The following is a 19,664-nucleotide window of genomic DNA, read 5'->3' as shown; positions in this document are numbered from 1 at the left end:
TGTCTGTACCTTTTGATTTTTTTTTTTAATATCTCAGGTTACCAATCATTTTTGAGGGTTTTTCACCATCTTACTACTTCTTCATTCACTAACTTCATCTGCTCATTATGTCCTGCCTTCTCTTTTTAACTGTTAAGTTTTATTTAATCTGAAACATCAAAATACACCTTCAAGTGCATACCAATTACATTGTAACCTCTCCAGTTCAGAACTCCAAAATCCAGAAATGACAGAAATCCCAGCCCCACAACTCTCAGACTCACCACTCATGACTGCAACAAACCGGTAGTGGGTGCCCAGAAAATGGGAAAAATAGTCATGCAGCTGAATTGTGAAAGGAGTGGTGAATTCAAACTTTGTTGTGTTTCTACTTCTATCTATCTCCCTGTCGCACAGGAGAGGTGACAAGTGTATTTAAAAAGCTCCAAATTAAAAATGTTAGCTATTAGCCTGTTATGTTTGGATACTTACTCAATATTTAAACTGAGTTAAGAACCACACTCACAAAAGTGCTTACTTAGAATCACTTCAAATAACTCACATATTATAATAAATTTACAACCCAACGTATTAATTACACTCTGCTTCTGTATGTGTGCTTGTCTACCTGGATATGAAAACACAGCCGCAAAAGCTTCCTGAATTCCTACACACATTTATAATGGAAATTGTTTCTGTAAACTTGGCACACTGCAACTACATCCAACCCTAGTGTATGGCATTACTGGTAGGAAGATGTAATTATGGTGTAACAAATTCATAAATCTAGTTTCCACTGCAACTATGGCCATGGGAATTTAAGTGGAAATATAAAAACATGGACACTTTAAAATGAGAACTGTGGATTTTGGTCCAATAGTCCCACTAACCCCGTTTTACCCAAAATTAGACTTGGCCCTGACTGAAACTTTATGGGAAATCTGTATTTTTGAAATGATTTTTTTTCTACTGAAATCATTTTCTTTAATAACCACTTTCTCTTGATTTATAAACAGTTACATAAATTAATTTTTAAAACTGTTGGGGTAAACAGAATTTAAAGGAAAAGCCTAGCTCTAAATGTTTTAGCTATGCCTTTGATAAGGAAACAGTGCAGACTTACCAATACTTCTGTATAGGCCTTTGATTCACATAAGCTAATTTTCTTTAAAGGAATAAACAGTACAAAGCAATAGTGCACACAATTTTATAACTCCTTTTCACAAGAGAAAAATGAGCTCATGCGAGGTTGTACTGAAGAAAGGACAATACAGAATTTAAAAAAACTACTTAAAAGTCATGAAAGGAAACATAGTTTTCAGACAATCAGCCAGAACTGGATCAACAGAAAGTGCATAATCAAATGAACAATTCACAAATGAATAAAGTAAGCACTAGACTGCACACAGCAACCAGAACACTCAACAACACAGATATTTAATGAACTATGTAAATGTGATGAAAGAATGAGGCGGTTCCCAGTAACCATGATTCTCTCTCTTCATAACTTACCCCCCCCCCCCCCCCCCACCCCATTTCATCCCCATTGGCAATTTCTATGATACAAAACATTTAACTAGGGCAATATTGTAGGTAAGTTGTGAATTTATGGGTCACTAGCAACTGTTAAGTGCAGAGCAAAAAAAAAAGTTTAAATTTGTCATTTACAGAAATGTACATTAGTTTGATTTGTTTTTCTTGAATAACGTCTCACTCATTTGCCAATTAAAGTCAGAACAATTTCCATTTTTGCATTCTTTTTTCCTTAGTTCAGGCACAGCGTAGTCTCACTGTTTGCTTTAATGTAATGTAAGCACAAAAGTTTTAGGTACTGAGCAAACAGGTTTTGTAAAAATTAGTACTTTTGTTTACATCAATCAATCCTACCAGAGGCAGTTAGAAGCAACTCTTCATTGAAAGACACAGTTTTCCTCAGACAGACTGGGCTCGCATAGCCAGAGTGAGGAGGGGTAAGGCTGTGCAGAGCCGCCGAGCGAAGGAGTTGTGTACTTTTATGATGGGGGGAACTGGAGGAGAAAGGGGGGGAACTGGGGAAGAGGAAAATCCTAGGCCCCTCGGGGGAAGGTGCTGCTGTAGAAAGGTAGCAGAAAAATAGATGAAAAAGAAGTTGGAGATTCAGAAGATCACGTACAGAAGGTGAAGAGAATGCTGCATGAAAAGTCATATGAAAGCAAAACAAATTAGATATACATTTGGCAAAATGAACACATACACAAAATACACAAATAATCAATGAAAACTTTCAGAGGCCGATGCAATCAATTAAAAAACACCTCTCTGCATATTGACTTAAAATAAGGCACTGAGCATTTCCTATTTAATAAAAAAAAACTTAGTCCTTTGGGTGTTTCAACTAATTGTGAGCAACAAGCTGCCTATCAAAGGAAACATTAAGCAGAAAGGTAGTGGGTACTGAGCATTTTCTATTTATCAAAAAAAGGTTACTACTTTGGGTGTTTCAGCTTATTTCAAGCAACATACTGTTGATCAAAGGTAACATTGGCAGAAAGGCTTCCTTGCAGTACTGAAAAAGCAAACTGAAGTGAACGGGACACTCCCTCTCAATTAGATGTTTGCATAGTGCACCTACCCATATGCAGATGATGACATTGCCCCCTAGTGGGTACACAAAATGAACCATCTTTCTCGCGCACATTTCCCTCAGCTTTGCTTTGAGAAATACTTGTCTATTCTGTTTTCAGAAGTTGGGTTGTACTTGAGTATTTAGCATTCTCACTAAGTTAGAAGTTTAAAATTAAAAGCCTACTTTCTTATTCACAGCCTAACTATGGCACTTATTTAACTGGACATTTTTTTTTAAAAATGTGACCATAAACAGGTTTGCAGCTTAGTTAAAAGGACATGACTATCTAACTCACAATCTATTACAGCCTCTTCATACTCTTAAAACAAAATTGTTTCAAAATACAGTACAAAAACAAGGAAAGGCACAAATTAAATTTGGTTCACAAGTCTTCCTTCAAGAAAAAGGGTCTTTTCTCACTGGGGGAAGAAAGGCTCCTGTTAAAGCAGAAGAAAGAAGTTTAACGACACCAGGTTAAAGTCCAACAGGTTTATTTGGTAGCAAAAGCCACACAAGCTTTCGGAGCCCCAAGCCCCTTCTTCAGGTGAAGGGGCTTGGGGCTCCGAAAGCTTGTGTGGCTTTTGCTACCAAATAAACCTGTTGGACTTTAACCTGGTGTTGTTAAACTTCTGTGTTTACCCCAGTCCAACGCCGGCATCTCCACATCAAAGCAGAAGTAGACAGGCCCAGATTTTGCAATTGCAGTAACAGTGAAATTGTCAGTGTTTGTCTTCATTACAACTGTAAAACTTACAGCAACTCTGGCATCCACACATGCACAGTTAAACATGGAAACCCAGAAGTTGCTGTCAGAGATTCCCTGCTCCTCATCATCGTGTGATGAAGTTCCCGCAAACAGACATCTTTAGAATATCAGACAGCTGTTTTTTTCTTCTAACCAGAAACCAGGGTGGCGCGGTAGCACAGTGGTTAGCACGGCTGCTTCACAGCTCCAGGGACCTGGGTTCGATTCCCGGCTTGGGTCACTGTCTGTGTGGAGTCTGCACATTCTCCCCGTGTCTGCGTGGGTTTCCTCCGGGTGCTCCGGTTTCCTCCCACAGTCCAAAGATGTGTGGGTTAGGTTGATCGGCCATGCTAAAAAAAAAATTGCCCTTAGTGTCCTGAGATGTGTAGGTTAGAGGGATTAGTGGGTAAATATGTAGGGATATGGGGGTAGGGCCTGGGTGGGACTGTGGTCGGTGCAGACTCGATGGGCCGAATGGCCTCTTTCTGTACTGTAGGGTTTCTATGATTCTATGAGCTGCAACCCTGGTATGGAATCAGGACCCAAAAGGAGATAATATGTGCACAGTCTAGTCTGCAAAGTCCACCTTTGTTTTTATTTTGTCACAGGATGTGGGCATCGCTGGCTAGGCCAGCATTCATTGTCCATCCCTAATTGCCCTCAACAAAGTGGTGATGAGACACCTTCTTGAATCTCTAGACCATGTAGTCTGGGTCCACTCACGTACGTGACTTTGATTTATTGTCACATGTATTAGCATACAGTGAAAAGTATTGTTTCTTGCGTGCTAGACAAAGCATACCGTTCATAGAGAAGGAAAGGAGAGGGTGCAGAATGTAGTGTTCCAGTCATAGCTTGGGTACAGAAAAAGATCAACTTAATGAGAGGTAAGTCCATTCAAAAGTCCGACTGCAGCAGGGAAGAAGCTGTCCTTGAGTCAGTTGGTACATGACCTCAGATTTTTGTACCTTTTTCCCGGCGGAAGGTGGTGGAAGAGAGTATGCCCGGGGTGTGTGGGGTCCTTAATGATGTTGGCTTTTTTGCCGAGGCAGCGGTAAGTGTAGACAGAGTCAATGGGTGGGAGGCTGGTTTGTGTGATGGATTGGACCAAATTCACGACCTTTTGTAGTTTCTTGCGGTCTTGGGCAGAGCAGGAGCCATACCAAACTGTGATAGAAAAGAATGCTTTCTATGGTGCATCTGTAAAAGTTGGCGAGAATCGTAGCCGACATACCAAATTTCCTGAGTCTTCTCAGAAAGTAGTTGATGGGCTTTCTTACCTATAGTGTTGGAATGGGGCAGGAGGGGAAAGAACCAGGACAAGTTGATGATCTGGACACCTAAAAACTTGAAGTTCTCGACCCTTTCTACTTTGTCCCCATTGATGTCGACAGGAGCATGTTTTCCTTTACACTTCCTGAAGTCGATGACAATCCCCTTCGTTTTGTTGACATGGAGAGGTTATTGTTGCCGCACCAGTTCACCAGATTCTCTATCTCATTCCTGTACTCTGTCTCGTCATTGTTTGACATCCGACCCACTACAGTGGTGTCGTCAGCCAACTTGAAAATCGAGTTGGAGGGGAATTTGGCCATACAGTCATAGGTGTATAAGGAGTATAGTAGGGGCTGAGAACACAGCCTTGTGAGGCACCGTTGTTGAGGATGATCGTGGAGGTGGTGTTGTTTCCCATCCTTACTGATTGTGGAATCAGGACCCAAATGGAGATGATATGTGCACAATATAAGGGAGACTCAGAATTTTGGTCATTACGGGGATGAAAAGCAATGGCTTCGGTCTTCCCAAAAGTCAGCCGGAAGACATTTCTGCTCATCCAATGCAGACAAGCAACCTTAGAACTGAGAAACAGTGGAGGGAACAAGGAGTAGTTTCTCCAAAAATGCAGCAGGGTGAGAGACAAATGATTGTTAAAGTGTGCATGATATTGTGGAACCTTGTGGATGATTTAGACAATGTGGAAGGTGGTCAAATAATACCCAGTAACAGTGATGAAAGTGGGAGATTGGGAAATCGAGTGTATGTTTCCAATTTTCAGCTTGGATTTGTATCCAAAGACTTCTGTATTGTTTCTTCAAGTTCCAGCCTTTTTTTTGGACCCTAACTGTCTCAGCTATCTGCATATTTCTTTCAAATACAGGTCTCTCATCATTTAACAATTTCCTGCTTTCCTTCTGAGCAGACTGTAGTGCACAAAACTGACTGGATTGAATCATTTTTTTGGCAATCTTCAACCTTACGATTTTTAGTTCCACAAGCGTTCTAACCTAAACATTCCCTTGCCATCACTCTTGACATTTTATGGGTTCCCAGCATTTCTTTTGCTGTTTCTTCTGCTGGCCACAGGAAAATGAGGAAACAATCCAGAATAAGAGCTTTTAGATGCTAAAGTTGATTAAACTGCTGCCTGAATTTCTCCAATTGGATCATGAAGAATTAGCATCCACACAAAATACATCTACATCATTATTAGCTATCTGCTGTATAAAAAAAATTCTAACATTCTAAATAAATGTTGCCGAATGTCAAATGTGTGTACTTTAGTCTCAAGTGTAAAACATCAGACCCAAAACACCAAATGTTTGAAAGATGATGTTCGTACATGTGCCCACAATCTTATGTAATGGATTTTATTTTAGTCCTACAATCCATGTTAATACTGTGTAGCACCTCTAGAGCTCCAATTACAGTAAGTAGTCTCAACACCAGGCACTCACCTGATGAAGGAGCAGTGCTCCAAAAGCTTATGCTACCAAATAAACCTACTGGACTTTAACCTGGTGTTGTGAGACTACATACTGTAGTCTGGGCCTACCCCAGTCCAACGCCGGCAACTCCACATCAGAGCGCCAATTAGTTAGCACCATCTCAAATATACCAACTGGCTCCCAAAGTGCACTGATGAGAAATAGTACTTCATAAAAAACAGGCTCCTATCAGCATAGTTTTTAAACTGCTACTTGAACATTACATTGACCTGGATTAAAACAATTTTTAAAAATAACACATACACCTGGCATGAACAGGGTGGACACAAAATGCAACAGATCTAACATTTAAGTGTTCAGACCTTGGTATACCAAGTTACTGTAGACTCATTAAGGGGGCTGAAAAGTTTTTTAAACCCAAAGAGCATCAAATTCAGTTTTCATTTTCTTGAAGGCAGACAATAGCTCAGTTTTTGTATTTTAAATGTGCACGGTTATAATAAAGAAAGAAATTTCCACAGCATCTGAATTCATTCATTGTAATTCAAAGACTTAAAAAAAAAACCTAGCCCTATTCAGTTTTCTGCCCCTCATAGCTCAAAGAGAGGAATTAGGTTTTGACAAACAGAATGAAGTGCTTCAAGTGCAAAAAAACACAAATTTACAACAAAAAAAGAAGCGGGGTGGAGGTGCCTTACCAGTTTTAGGTGTCAAACTCAAGTCTGTGTCAGAAGAGGAGGACTGTCGACTGTAGGACTTGGAAGGTGAAAAGGAATAGGTTTGATTTTTCAGTGGGGTAGAGGGTCCAGATGAATGAGTAACAGGGTTGGGATCTTCACTGAAGGGAACCCTGCCAGAAGAAGCGGGAAACACATTCAGTAACCCTGTGCTAAGGATCTAAGCAATGATGGAATGATCCAAATACAGGGGAGACAGCAGTTGCTTCTATGTGCAGGCTGGGGACGAGGCCAAAAGGCAAGGAACTGCCGTCCATACACTGAAGATTCTGGCGAGATATTTGGCTGCCCACGTTTGTACATTACACACAGGAAACAGGTTAAAAATTCTGTAGCACAAATCAAACCATGTACCATAAACCGGAGCGAGATGATTGTGTAAATAAAACAACATGAAATATGACTTTTAAAATACAAACGCATTTTAATTAGGTAACCAAAAGAAAGCTCGAGGATATGGAACTGAAACTCATGTTTCCTTATTCCGGAACACCAAATTAGTACATCACAGCTAAAAATGAAAACAAAAAGATTTGGTAAGTAAAGCTTCTGCATGTTTTACTCAAGCCAACTAGAAATCAGAACTCCCACCAATTTCCTTTCGAAACCTTATGTTCAAATCTATTAAAATTTGACCAATATGTCTTGGTTCTGGAATAGGGCTATTGGTTAAGCTAAAAAGGGGTTGACGATTTATGGTACCTTCCTACGCTGCCTGCCTGGCTTTACTCACTGAACCCCTTTGCCTGTGGCCCGTCTCTCCCCAGCTCTCCAGCCTGTGCAGTCTCATACCAGTGTAGATGAGTGTAGGAACAGATACAGAGAAGTTCTGAGTTAGTCTCGAGCCTGTAGCAGTGTGAATTGGGCTGTTGTGAGTCGAGCGGCATCCATGGCTTGGCTGATGCACCAAAGGAGACCTGACAGAGAGAAGCAGGAGCCAGGAAAAAAAAAATACAGACGGTAGAACTGTAAATGTTAAAAAAACAAATGCAAGGGAGTCACGGTATTCAGCAAGTATTGTCACTTTTTGGTATATATACACAATTAGGATTACCAGAAACCACGTACTACCCTACAGGAAATATCTGCAGATATAACCAGCATGCACGTAGTAAAGCAGTTTAAAGGTGACATGAAAAGCCAGGGAGATTGACAGCAAAATTCCTGTTAACACACATTTAAATGAGCATTAAGATGACGATATTGATTTTCAGATTATGCTCAAAGGTTGGTGGAGCTTGCACAATTAAGTTAATTTTTTAAAGCTTTGTTCCATACAATTTTCAAGCTTCCTACAATCAGCCATGCAAACATTACTGTTATATTATTGTAAGTAACAGCAAAAGTTCTTCAGAGCTTTAGAATGATCGTATATTCAGAATTGCATTCTGTGGGATGAAATTTAAAACATTTATTCTCATTTCCGATGACATTTTGCTCATATACCTCTCCTTGGGTCCCACACATCATGGACAAACTATGAGGACAGGCAACCTGCTCTGCTTTTTCTTCTAATATTGATGGGTTAGCTGCTCAGACAGCTCAAGAACAACTGCCGTTGACACATTCGCCAAATTACTGAACATCAATCAATAAAAATGCCTGCACTTTGATGACAAAACTCAAAAAAGGTGAATTGATCTTGAAAGGCAATTGTGTAAAATAAGACAAATAATGATAACAGGTCTCCACTTCTCTTACAAATTCAGAGTTATATCAAATAATGTCATAATTATAAAATTTATTTCCCACTTTCCAATTTATTTTAACTAACATTTTGTTGAATTACTTTAATTGACTTAACTGACACCAAGGTTCAAACGTGGTAAGTTGCGCTCTCTCAACACATCCACAAGGCATTCTCTGGCAGACAGGCAGGAAAGCAATTTTGCACTGCTTTTCCAGAACAGATGCACCAGAACGGCTAAAGTTGACTCATGTTCAGAGTTTTCTATCTACCACTGAGCAAACATCGCCACTTCAACTGGTGCCTCCTTCTGACCACGTAGCTCTTTGCTACACAGACTAATAATTTGTGGATAATGCAGCCTGCCACAGGTGCACCAATATAGAAACAGGAGTAAGCAATTTAGATCCTCTGAACAGAACCTGTTCCATCATTGAATGAGATCTCTTCACCTCAGCTCCATATACCCACATTTGCCTTATATCCCTTTATTCTAGAGAACAAAAATTCATAAATCTCAGATTTAAAATTATGCATCCAATTATATTGCTTTACAATGCCACCTATCTTTGTGTCTTCAGTAAACTTGGATAGGTGGCTTTCTGTCTGCTTCCGTAAATCATTAATAAATACAATAAATAGTTGAGGCCCATCACAGATCTTTACATGATGCGACCAGTCACATTGTGCCAAACAGAATTCCTACCAATTATACCCACCCTGTCTTCTGACATGCTGTTAATTTCTTAACCAGGTCAATTCCATGAGCTTTGGTGGTTAGGTACCAATCCCCTTTGAGAAATGCCTTCTGGAAGTCCATATAAATATCAATTGACATTCCACCATCACCTCTTCAAAAAATTCGGTCAAGTTCATTGGGCATTGCCTGCTTTTTACTAATCCATGTTAGCTCTCTCTGATCCACTGAAAACTTTCAAGTTGTCGTCATCCCAATCTTAATTATAAACTCTAATAATTTCCTCACAACAGATATCAAACTAACCGGTCGATAACTGCCTAGTGTTTCTGTCTCATGATTCGTTAATGCAGTGGCATGCACAATTTCCCAATCTAAAAAAACGGTTCCCAAAGTGAGAACTTCGGAAGATTATAGGACAGGCATCTTCAATGTTCTCACTTTCTTCAAAATTCTGGGGTAGAAATCATCTATTCCTAGGGATTTGTCAGTCTTTAGTGCCATTATTTTCTTCATTTTGCTTACATTAATTTTGGCAAGTCTCTGTCCATTGTATAGCTTCCTTGGGATGTCCAGTAACTCAAATAAATACTAACACAAAATACTTATGTAACATGCCCACCATTTCCAATGGCAAGTTTAAGTTTATTTATGAGTGTCACAAGTAGGCTTACATTAACTGCAATTACGTTATTGATGATATTTCCAGGGATTTTCACAGTATCAGTTGCAAAGGGCTCACATTGCTGATCACCCTTCTTTCTCGGTCAGGAAATCGAGACATGAAAAATCAAGGAAATCCAGTAATTGGGAATATGTTCTGCTGGTTGTATTTTTAAAAAACATTTAAAAATGGAAAAGTGGAAGAGACAGTTTGGTTATGTTAGTGGAACTACTGTTTTTGATATGCTGATGAACCTAGCAATACCCAAGGCAGGTTGGTAACCATGGAGAATAGAATGACATGGGTTCGAGGTTTAAAGGAGATGAGATGTGAATTCCACAATTACATTCTAAAAGATGGACTCTCAAAATGAAGGTAAAGTGTGACTTCTGGAGAGGTTAGTTCAGATAAGGGAAGATCAAAAAGGTAAAACAGCATATCAGGAGCCATTGCAACCTATGCAAGTAAGCTATTTTGAGAACTCAACCCACAGCAGGAAAAGCTGCGAGAGTTCCCAGCAAGCTGTGTTTGTAGAAAAATGCCGAGTGTAGTAACTATTACTGGATTTTACCTACAGCTCTTAAATCCCTATAGGATGTTGCTTGGGGAGGATTGGCTCAAGGGAGGGAACTAAGAGGGCTTTGGAACTGGGAAAATTTATGGGTACAGTGTACAGCCATTGAGTTAGTTCAGTGCATTTCTCGTTAACTTTCTTTCTGTACATTTCACAGTTTAATAAACATTTATTTTATTTAAAATCACCACAAAGACATCTGGAACATACTTCTCTAGTTTTTTTACATCTTTCCTCATATTATATCAATTTGTAAAAATACAGTTCAGAGCAGGTATTTCAAGTTTCCCTTCTGTGATTTGGAATACTCTGATGTTTAACATCAGCTGTGCTCTTAACATCTCCAACAAAATTGTAAAAAAAATGTGCTCATTTTGATATCCCTTTCATGCTCCCTTGTGCCGCTGTGTCTCTTTGCCTTTCATTGCTGTTATTTGTTTCTCTCCCATTTGCCAGAATCCATGTTTTTATTTATAGTATTGTACTTTTTTAGTTTTAGGCTGCCTCATTGTTAGTCACCAATGGCTGTTTTAAAAAAAGATTTTGGTCAGAAGAGCTCGTGCCTTGTCAGGTTATAAACTCTGTACCACAAATACATTTTCAAACACTTCCCATTCATCTTCTAATTGTTCCATTTGCAGACTTGCTCAGTTTACTATGGTCTGTGTCTCATCACGTCTTCGTTGGCCACTGGTGAAGTATCAGAGGATTGGAGGATAGCCAATGCTGTCCCATTATTTAAGAAGGGTAGCAAGGATAACCAGGGAAATTATAGGCCAGTAGGCGGGAAACTGTTGGAGAAGATTCTTAGGAATAGGATCTATACACATTTGGAACTGAATGGTCATGTTAGTGACAGACAGCATGGTTTTGTATGAGGAAGGTCATGTCTCACTAATTTAATTGAGTTTTTTGAGGAGGTGACAAAAATGATTGACAAGGGAAGGGCTGTGGATGTTGTGTACATGGACTTTGGCAAAGCATTTGACAAGGTTCCTCATGGCAGACAGGTGCAAAAGATTAAATCTCATGGGATCAGGTGTGAACTAGCTGGATGGATGAGAACTGGCTTGGCCATAGAAGTCATGATGTGGAGATGCCGGCGTTGGACTGGGGTAAACACAGTAAGAAGTTTAACAACACCAGGTTAAAGTCCAACAGGTTTATTTGGTAGCAAAAGCCACACAAGCTTTCGAGGCTCTGAGCCCCTTCTTCAGGTGAGTGGGAATTCTGTTCACAAACAGAACTTATAAGACACAGACTCAATTTACATGAATAATGGTTGGAATGCGAATACTTACAACTAATCCAGTCTTTAAGAAACAAAACAATGGGAGTGGAGAGAGCATCAAGACAGGCTAAAAAGATGTGTATTGTCTCCAGACAAGACAGCCAGTGAAACTCTGCAGGTCCACGCAACTGTGGGAGTTACAAATAGTGTGACATAAATTCTGATTCTAGGATCGCATGATAAAGACTCAGGAGGAAAAAAGCAGAAATATTTATGTGAAATAGTGTGACATAAACCCAATATCCCGGTTGAGGCCGTCCTTGTGTGTGCGGAACCTGGCTATCAGTTTCTGCTCCGCGACTCTGCGCTGTCGTGTGTCGCGAAGGCCGCCTTGGAGAACGCTTACCCGAATATCAGAGGCCGAATGCCCGTGACCGCTGAAGTGCTCCCCAACAGGAAGAGAACAGTCTTGCCTGGTGATTGTCGAGCGGTGTTCATTCATCCGTTGTCGCAGTGTCTGCATAGTTTCCCCAATGTACCATGCCTCGGGACATCCTTTCTTGCAGCGTATCAGGTAGACAACGTTGGCCGAGTTGCAAGAGTATGTACCGTGTACCTGGTGGATGGTGTTCTCACGTGAGATGATGGCATCTGTGTCGATGATCCGGCACGTCTTGCAGAGGTTGCTGTGGCAGGGTTGTGTGGTGTCTTGGTCACTGTTCTCCTGAAGGCTGGGTAGTTTGCTGCGGACAATGGTCTGTTTGAGGTTGTGCGGTTGTTTGAAGGCAAGAAGTGGGGGTGTGGGGATGGCCTTGGCGAGATGTTCGTCTTCATCAATGACATGTTGAAGGCTCCGGAGGAGATGCCGTAGCTTCTCCGCTCCGGGGAAGTACTGGACAACGAAGGGTACTCTGTCCACTGTGTCCCGTGTTTGTCTTCTGAGGAGGTCGGTGCGGTTTTTCGCTGTGGCGCGTTGGAACTGTTGATCAATGAGTCTAGCGCCATATCCTGTTCTTATGAGGGCATCTTTCAGCGTCTGGAGGTGTCTGTTGCGATCCTCCTCATCCGAGCAGATCCTGTGTATACGGAGGGCTTGTCCGTAGGGGATGGCTTCTTTAACGTGTTTAGGGTGGAAGCTGGAGAAGTGGAGCATCGTGAGGTTATCCGTGGGCTTGCGGTACAGTGAGGTGCTGAGGTGACCGTCCTTAATGGAGATGCGCGTGTCCAAGAATGCAACCGATTCCGGAGAGTAGTCTATGGTGAGCCTGATGGTGGGATGGAACTTGTTGATGTCATCATAGAGTTGTTTCAGTGATTGTTCACCATGAGTCCAAAGGAAGAAAATGTCATCGATGTATCTAGTGTATAGCACCGGTTGAAGGTCCCGTGCGGTGAAGAAGTCTTGTTCGAACCTGTGCATGAAGATGTTGGCATATTGAGGTGCAAATTTGGTCCCCATGGCTGTTCCGTGTGTCTGGATGAAGAACTGGTTGTTGAAGGTGAAGATATTGTGGTCCAGGATGAAGCGGATGAGATGTAAAATTGCATCTGGAAACTGGCAGTTGTTGGCGCTGAGCACTGAGGCCGTTGCAGCAATGCCATCGTCATGGGGGATGCTGGTGTAGAGTGCTGAGACATCCATTGTGACGAGGAGCGCTCCTGGTTCAACTGCTCCATGTGTGCCGAGTTTCTGTAGGAAGTCCGTCGTGTCGCGACAAAAGCTGGGGGTTCTTTGTACAATGGGTTTCAGGATGCCCTCGACATAGCCGGAGAGGTTCTCGCACAGGGTCCCATTGCCCGATACGATGGGACGGCCGGGTGTGTTTGCCTTGTGTATCTTCGGGAGGCAGTAGAGATCTCCAACGCGGGGAGTACGTGGGATGAGAGCACGGAGGGTGTTCTGAAGGTCCGGATCAAAGGTCTTGATCAGAGTGTTGAGTTGACGGGTGTGTTCTTTGGTCGGATCTGCAGGTAACTGTCTGTAGTGTTCCTCGTTGTTGAGTTGTCGGTACACTTCTTTGCAGTAATCCGTTCTGTTCAGTATGACGATGGCCCCTCCTTTGTCTGCTGGTTTGATGACAATGTTGCGGTTGGTCTTGAGAGCGTGGATGGCGTTACGTTGTGCTTGGGTGATGTTCGGGGCTGTCTTGTGAGTGCGGCTGATGAATTTGGTGTTGACGCACCTCCTGACGGCTTGGGCATACATGTCAAGTCGAGGGCAGCGGCCTTCCGGAGGAGTCCAATTCGACTCTTTCCTCTTCGGATGCACTGCGGATCTCTCTGTCGGCTGTTCCAGTTCATTGGCTGTCTCATTGTGTTCGTTGTTGGCCTCTTGGGGTTTGTGGAAGAACTCCCTCAGCCTCATTCGCCTGATGAATTCCTCTGTGTCTGCTGCGAGACTGATGGGGTCTATTTTGGTGGTGGGGCAAAAATTAAGCCCTCGGCTGAGAACTTCGATTTCATCTGGTTGAAGTGTGTAGTCGGACAAGTTGACAATGGACTTCCCTGCAGTGGGACTGTTTCCTACTGTGGTACCGGGGGAGGCTTGGTTGCTGCTGGTGGTGATGCCGAGTTTCTCAAGTTTCCTGTTCTTGGTGTGCATGTAGATGGTGTAGTTCCTTTGTCTCGTCTGCTTGGCAGAGTTTCGCAGCTGGTCTGCGTCCTGAGCACAAGTTGAGAATATGGATTCGATCTTGGTTTCCAGGCTGCGGCGTTTGCTGTAGAGTTGGTGTATGAGGTGGTTGAGGAGGGTGAGAGAGGTGCGACGGCAAAGTCTCTCAGCGTAGTCTGTGTTATAGGTTGACCTGAGTGGGTTCGTGATCTGTAGTCCTTTCGGTATCTTGTCTGCTTTCTTGCATCTTTGTAGAAACTTGATGTCTGTGTCGATATGCGCGATCTTCTTGGCGATCCTCTCCACTTGGAGCCGGCAGTTTGCGGTGTCTATGGTAGTCATGATGTGGAGATGCCGGCGTTGGACTGGGGTAAACACAGTAAGAAGTTTAACAACACCAGGTTAAAGTCCAACAGGTTTATTTGGTAGCAAAAGCCACACAAGCTTTCGAGGCTCTGAGCCCCTTCTTCAGGTGAGTGGGAATTCTGTTCACAAACAGAACTTATAAGACACAGACTCAATTTACATGAATAATGGTTGGAATGCGAATACTTACAACTAATCCAGTCTTTAAGAAACAAAACAATGGGAGTGGAGAGAGCATCAAGACAGGCTAAAAAGATGTGTATTGTCTCCAGACAAGACAGCCAGTGAAACTCTGCAGGTCCACGCAACTGTGGGAGTTACAAATAGTGTGACATAAATTCTGATTCTAGGATCGCATGATAAAGACTCAGGAGGAAAAAAGCAGAAATATTTATGTGAAATAGTGTGACATAAACCCAATATCCCGGTTGAGGCCGTCCTTGTGTGTGCGGAACCTGGCTATCAGTTTCTGCTCCGCGACTCTGCGCTGTCGTGTGTCGCGAAGGCCGCCTTGGAGAACGCTTACCCGAATATCAGAGGCCGAATGCCCGTGACCGCTGAAGTGCTCCCCAACAGGAAGAGAACAGTCTTGCCTGGTGATTGTCGAGCGGTGTTCATTCATCCGTTGTCGCAGTGTCTGCATAGTTTCCCCAATGTACCATGCCTCGGGACATCCTTTCTTGCAGCGTATCAGGTAGACAACGTTGGCCGAGTTGCAAGAGTATGTACCGTGTACCTGGTGGATGGTGTTCTCACGTGAGATGATGGCATCTGTGTCGATGATCCGGCACGTCTTGCAGAGGTTGCTGTGGCAGGGTTGTGTGGTGTCTTGGTCACTGTTCTCCTGAAGGCTGGGTAGTTTGCTGCGGACAATGGTCTGTTTGAGGTTGTGCGGTTGTTTGAAGGCAAGAAGTGGGGGTGTGGGGATGGCCTTGGCGAGATGTTCGTCTTCATCAATGACATGTTGAAGGCTCCGGAGGAGATGCCGTAGCTTCTCCGCTCCGGGGAAGTACTGGACAACGAAGGGTACTCTGTCCACTGTGTCCCGTGTTTGTCTTCTGAGGAGGTCGGTGCGGTTTTTCGCTGTGGCGCGTTGGAACTGTTGATCAATGAGTCTAGCGCCATATCCTGTTCTTATGAGGGCATCTTTCAGCGTCTGGAGGTGTCTGTTGCGATCCTCCTCATCCGAGCAGATCCTGTGTATACGGAGGGCTTGTCCGTAGGGGATGGCTTCTTTAACGTGTTTAGGGTGGAAGCTGGAGAAGTGGAGCATCGTGAGGTTATCCGTGGGCTTGCGGTACAGTGAGGTGCTGAGGTGACCGTCCTTAATGGAGATGCGCGTGTCCAAGAATGCAACCGATTCCGGAGAGTAGTCTATGGTGAGCCTGATGGTGGGATGGAACTTGTTGATGTCATCATAGAGTTGTTTCAGTGATTGTTCACCATGAGTCCAAAGGAAGAAAATGTCATCGATGTATCTAGTGTATAGCACCGGTTGAAGGTCCCGTGCGGTGAAGAAGTCTTGTTCGAACCTGTGCATGAAGATGTTGGCATATTGAGGTGCAAATTTGGTCCCCATGGCTGTTCCGTGTGTCTGGATGAAGAACTGGTTGTTGAAGGTGAAGATATTGTGGTCCAGGATGAAGCGGATGAGATGTAAAATTGCATCTGGAAACTGGCAGTTGTTGGCGCTGAGCACTGAGGCCGTTGCAGCAATGCCATCGTCATGGGGGATGCTGGTGTAGAGTGCTGAGACATCCATTGTGACGAGGAGCGCTCCTGGTTCAACTGCTCCATGTGTGCCGAGTTTCTGTAGGAAGTCCGTCGTGTCGCGACAAAAGCTGGGGGTTCTTTGTACAATGGGTTTCAGGATGCCCTCGACATAGCCGGAGAGGTTCTCGCACAGGGTCCCATTGCCCGATACGATGGGACGGCCGGGTGTGTTTGCCTTGTGTATCTTCGGGAGGCAGTAGAGATCTCCAACGCGGGGAGTACGTGGGATGAGAGCACGGAGGGTGTTCTGAAGGTCCGGATCAAAGGTCTTGATCAGAGTGTTGAGTTGACGGGTGTGTTCTTTGGTCGGATCTGCAGGTAACTGTCTGTAGTGTTCCTCGTTGTTGAGTTGTCGGTACACTTCTTTGCAGTAATCCGTTCTGTTCAGTATGACGATGGCCCCTCCTTTGTCTGCTGGTTTGATGACAATGTTGCGGTTGGTCTTGAGAGCGTGGATGGCGTTACGTTGTGCTTGGGTGATGTTCGGGGCTGTCTTGTGAGTGCGGCTGATGAATTTGGTGTTGACGCACCTCCTGACGGCTTGGGCATACATGTCAAGTCGAGGGCAGCGGCCTTCCGGAGGAGTCCAATTCGACTCTTTCCTCTTCGGATGCACTGCGGATCTCTCTGTCGGCTGTTCCAGTTCATTGGCTGTCTCATTGTGTTCGTTGTTGGCCTCTTGGGGTTTGTGGAAGAACTCCCTCAGCCTCATTCGCCTGATGAATTCCTCTGTGTCTGCTGCGAGACTGATGGGGTCTATTTTGGTGGTGGGGCAAAAATTAAGCCCTCGGCTGAGAACTTCGATTTCATCTGGTTGAAGTGTGTAGTCGGACAAGTTGACAATGGACTTCCCTGCAGTGGGACTGTTTCCTACTGTGGTACCGGGGGAGGCTTGGTTGCTGCTGGTGGGTGCCTTCAACATGTCATTGATGAAGACGAACATCTCGCCAAGGCCATCCCCACACCCCCACTTCTTGCCTTCAAACAACCGCACAACCTCAAACAGACCATTGTCCGCAGCAAACTACCCAGCCTTCAGGAGAACAGTGACCAAGACACCACACAACCCTGCCACAGCAACCTCTGCAAGACGTGCCGGATCATCGACACAGATGCCATCATCTCACGTGAGAACACCATCCACCAGGTACACGGTACATACTCTTGCAACTCGGCCAACGTTGTCTACCTGATACGCTGCAAGAAAGGATGTCCCGAGGCATGGTACATTGGGGAAACTATGCAGACACTGCGACAACGGATGAATGAACACCGCTCGACAATCACCAGGCAAGACTGTTCTCTTCCTGTTGGGGAGCACTTCAGCGGTCACGGGCATTCGGCCTCTGATATTCGGGTAAGCGTTCTCCAAGGCGGCCTTCGCGACACACGACAGCGCAGAGTCGCGGAGCAGAAACTGATAGCCAGGTTCCGCACACACAAGGACGGCCTCAACCGGGATATTGGGTTTATGTCACACTATTTCACATAAATATTTCTGCTTTTTTCCTCCTGAGTCTTTATCATGCGATCCTAGAATCAGAATTTATGTCACACTATTTGTAACTCCCACAGTTGCGTGGACCTGCAGAGTTTCACTGGCTGTCTTGTCTGGAGACAATACACATCTTTTTAGCCTGTCTTGATGCTCTCTCCACTCCCATTGTTTTGTTTCTTAAAGACTGGATTAGTTGTAAGTATTCGCATTCCAACCATTATTCATGTAAATTGAGTCTGTGTCTTATAAGTTCTGTTTGTGAACAGAATTCCCACTCACCTGAAGAAGGGGCTCAGAGCCTCGAAAGCTTGTGTGGCTTTTGCTACCAAATAAACCTGTTGGACTTTAACCTGGTGTTGTTAAACTTCTTACTTGGCCATAGAAGACAGAAGGTAGTGGTGGAAGGGTGCTTTTCTGAATGGAGGTCTGTAACCAGTCGTGTTCCACAGGGATCAGTGCTCTGCTGTTTATATATATATATAATATAATATATTTTATATATATTTATAAATGACTTGGAAGAAAATGTAGCTGGTCTGGTTAGCAAGTTTGCAGATGATACTAAGATTGGCGGAGCTGCGGATATTGATGAAGATTGTCAGAATACAGCAGGGTATAGATAGACCAGAAAATTGGGCGGAGAAATAGCAGATGGAATTTAATCTGGATAAATGTGAGATGATGCATTTTGGTAGATCCAATTCAGGTGGGAGCTATAAAATAAATGACAGAACAATCAGGAGCATAGACACACAGAGAGATCTGGGCGTGCAGGTCCACAGATCCTTAAAAGTGGCAGCACAGGTGGAAAAGGTGGTGAAGAAAGCACATGGCACGCTTGCCTTCATTGGATGGGGCATTGAGTATAAAAGTTGGCAAATTATGTTACAGTTGTATAAAACGTTGGTTAGGCCACATTTGGAATAGTGTCAAATTCCGGTCACCACAGTACCAGAAGGACGTGGAGGTTTTGGAGCGAATGCAGAAAAGGTTTACCAGGATATTGTCTGGTATGGAGGATATTAGCTATGAGGAGAGATTGAATAAACTGGGATTGTTTTCCCTGGAAAGACAGAGGCTGAGGGACGACCTGTTAGAAGTTTATAAAATTATGAGAGGTATGGATAGAGTTAACAGTTGGAAGCTTTTTTCCAGGGCAGAAATGACAATTACAAGGGGGCGGGCACAAATTCAAGGGGGGAAAAGTTCAGTGGAGATGTGCGGAGGAAGTTTTCTTACACAGAGGGTGGTGGGGGCCTGGAATGTATTGCCAAGTGAGGTGGTTGAGGCAGTTATGTTCGCTACATTTAAGACTTATCTTGATAGACACATGAACAAACAGGGAATAGAGGGAAATAAGCAGTTGGTTAGATAGGTAAACGTGGTCGGTGCAGGATTGGAGAGCCGAAGGGCCTGTTCCTGTGCTGTACTGTTCTTTGTTCATTAAAGTCAGCCTTATCAAACCTACAATCTTAATAGCTGTTTCACATTTATCCCTGTCAAACACTACATTGAAAGCAACCATATTATGCTAGATAAATCTTCATACACTGATTCAGCGATTAGCTTTCAGGCAAGTGCTAGTCTGCTTATCCAAATTTATATAAAAGTTAAAATCCACCAAAAAAACAACACCACCCTTTTTACATTTGTTTGATCTTTGCATTCATACATTCTACCACTTAACAATTACTACCACGGAGCCAAGCACAATTCCTGCAACTCTCAAATAATTTTCTACTTCTTAGTTCTACCCATGAAGTTTCCAAAG

General features: G+C 43.4%; 1 protein-coding gene across 7 annotated transcripts in view; it reads right to left on the bottom strand.

Annotated features, from left to right (window-relative positions):
* The window catches only part of c2cd5 (C2 calcium dependent domain containing 5), a 114,677-nt gene that overhangs the window by 64,340 nt on the left and 30,673 nt on the right, over nt 1–19,664 (bottom strand). For 5 of the 7 annotated variants that reach the window (XM_078235301.1, XM_078235297.1, XM_078235300.1 and 2 more), the window contains one exon: nt 6,754–6,905. In XM_078235301.1, the coding sequence (XP_078091427.1) occupies nt 6,754–6,905 (152 nt within the window). Of the gene's footprint in view, nt 1–1,866; nt 2,149–6,753; nt 6,906–7,502; nt 7,710–19,664 lie in introns of all 7 variants that reach the window. The other 2 variants (XM_078235302.1, XM_078235296.1) reach the window with 2 other exon arrangements.

The sequence above is a fragment of the Mustelus asterias genome, chromosome 19 (assembly GCF_964213995.1).
Source record: "Mustelus asterias chromosome 19, sMusAst1.hap1.1, whole genome shotgun sequence".
Lineage (NCBI taxonomy): Eukaryota > Metazoa > Chordata > Chondrichthyes > Carcharhiniformes > Triakidae > Mustelus > Mustelus asterias.
Note: the sequence above shows the minus strand (reverse complement) of the source record. Positions and strands in the feature narration are given on the sequence as shown.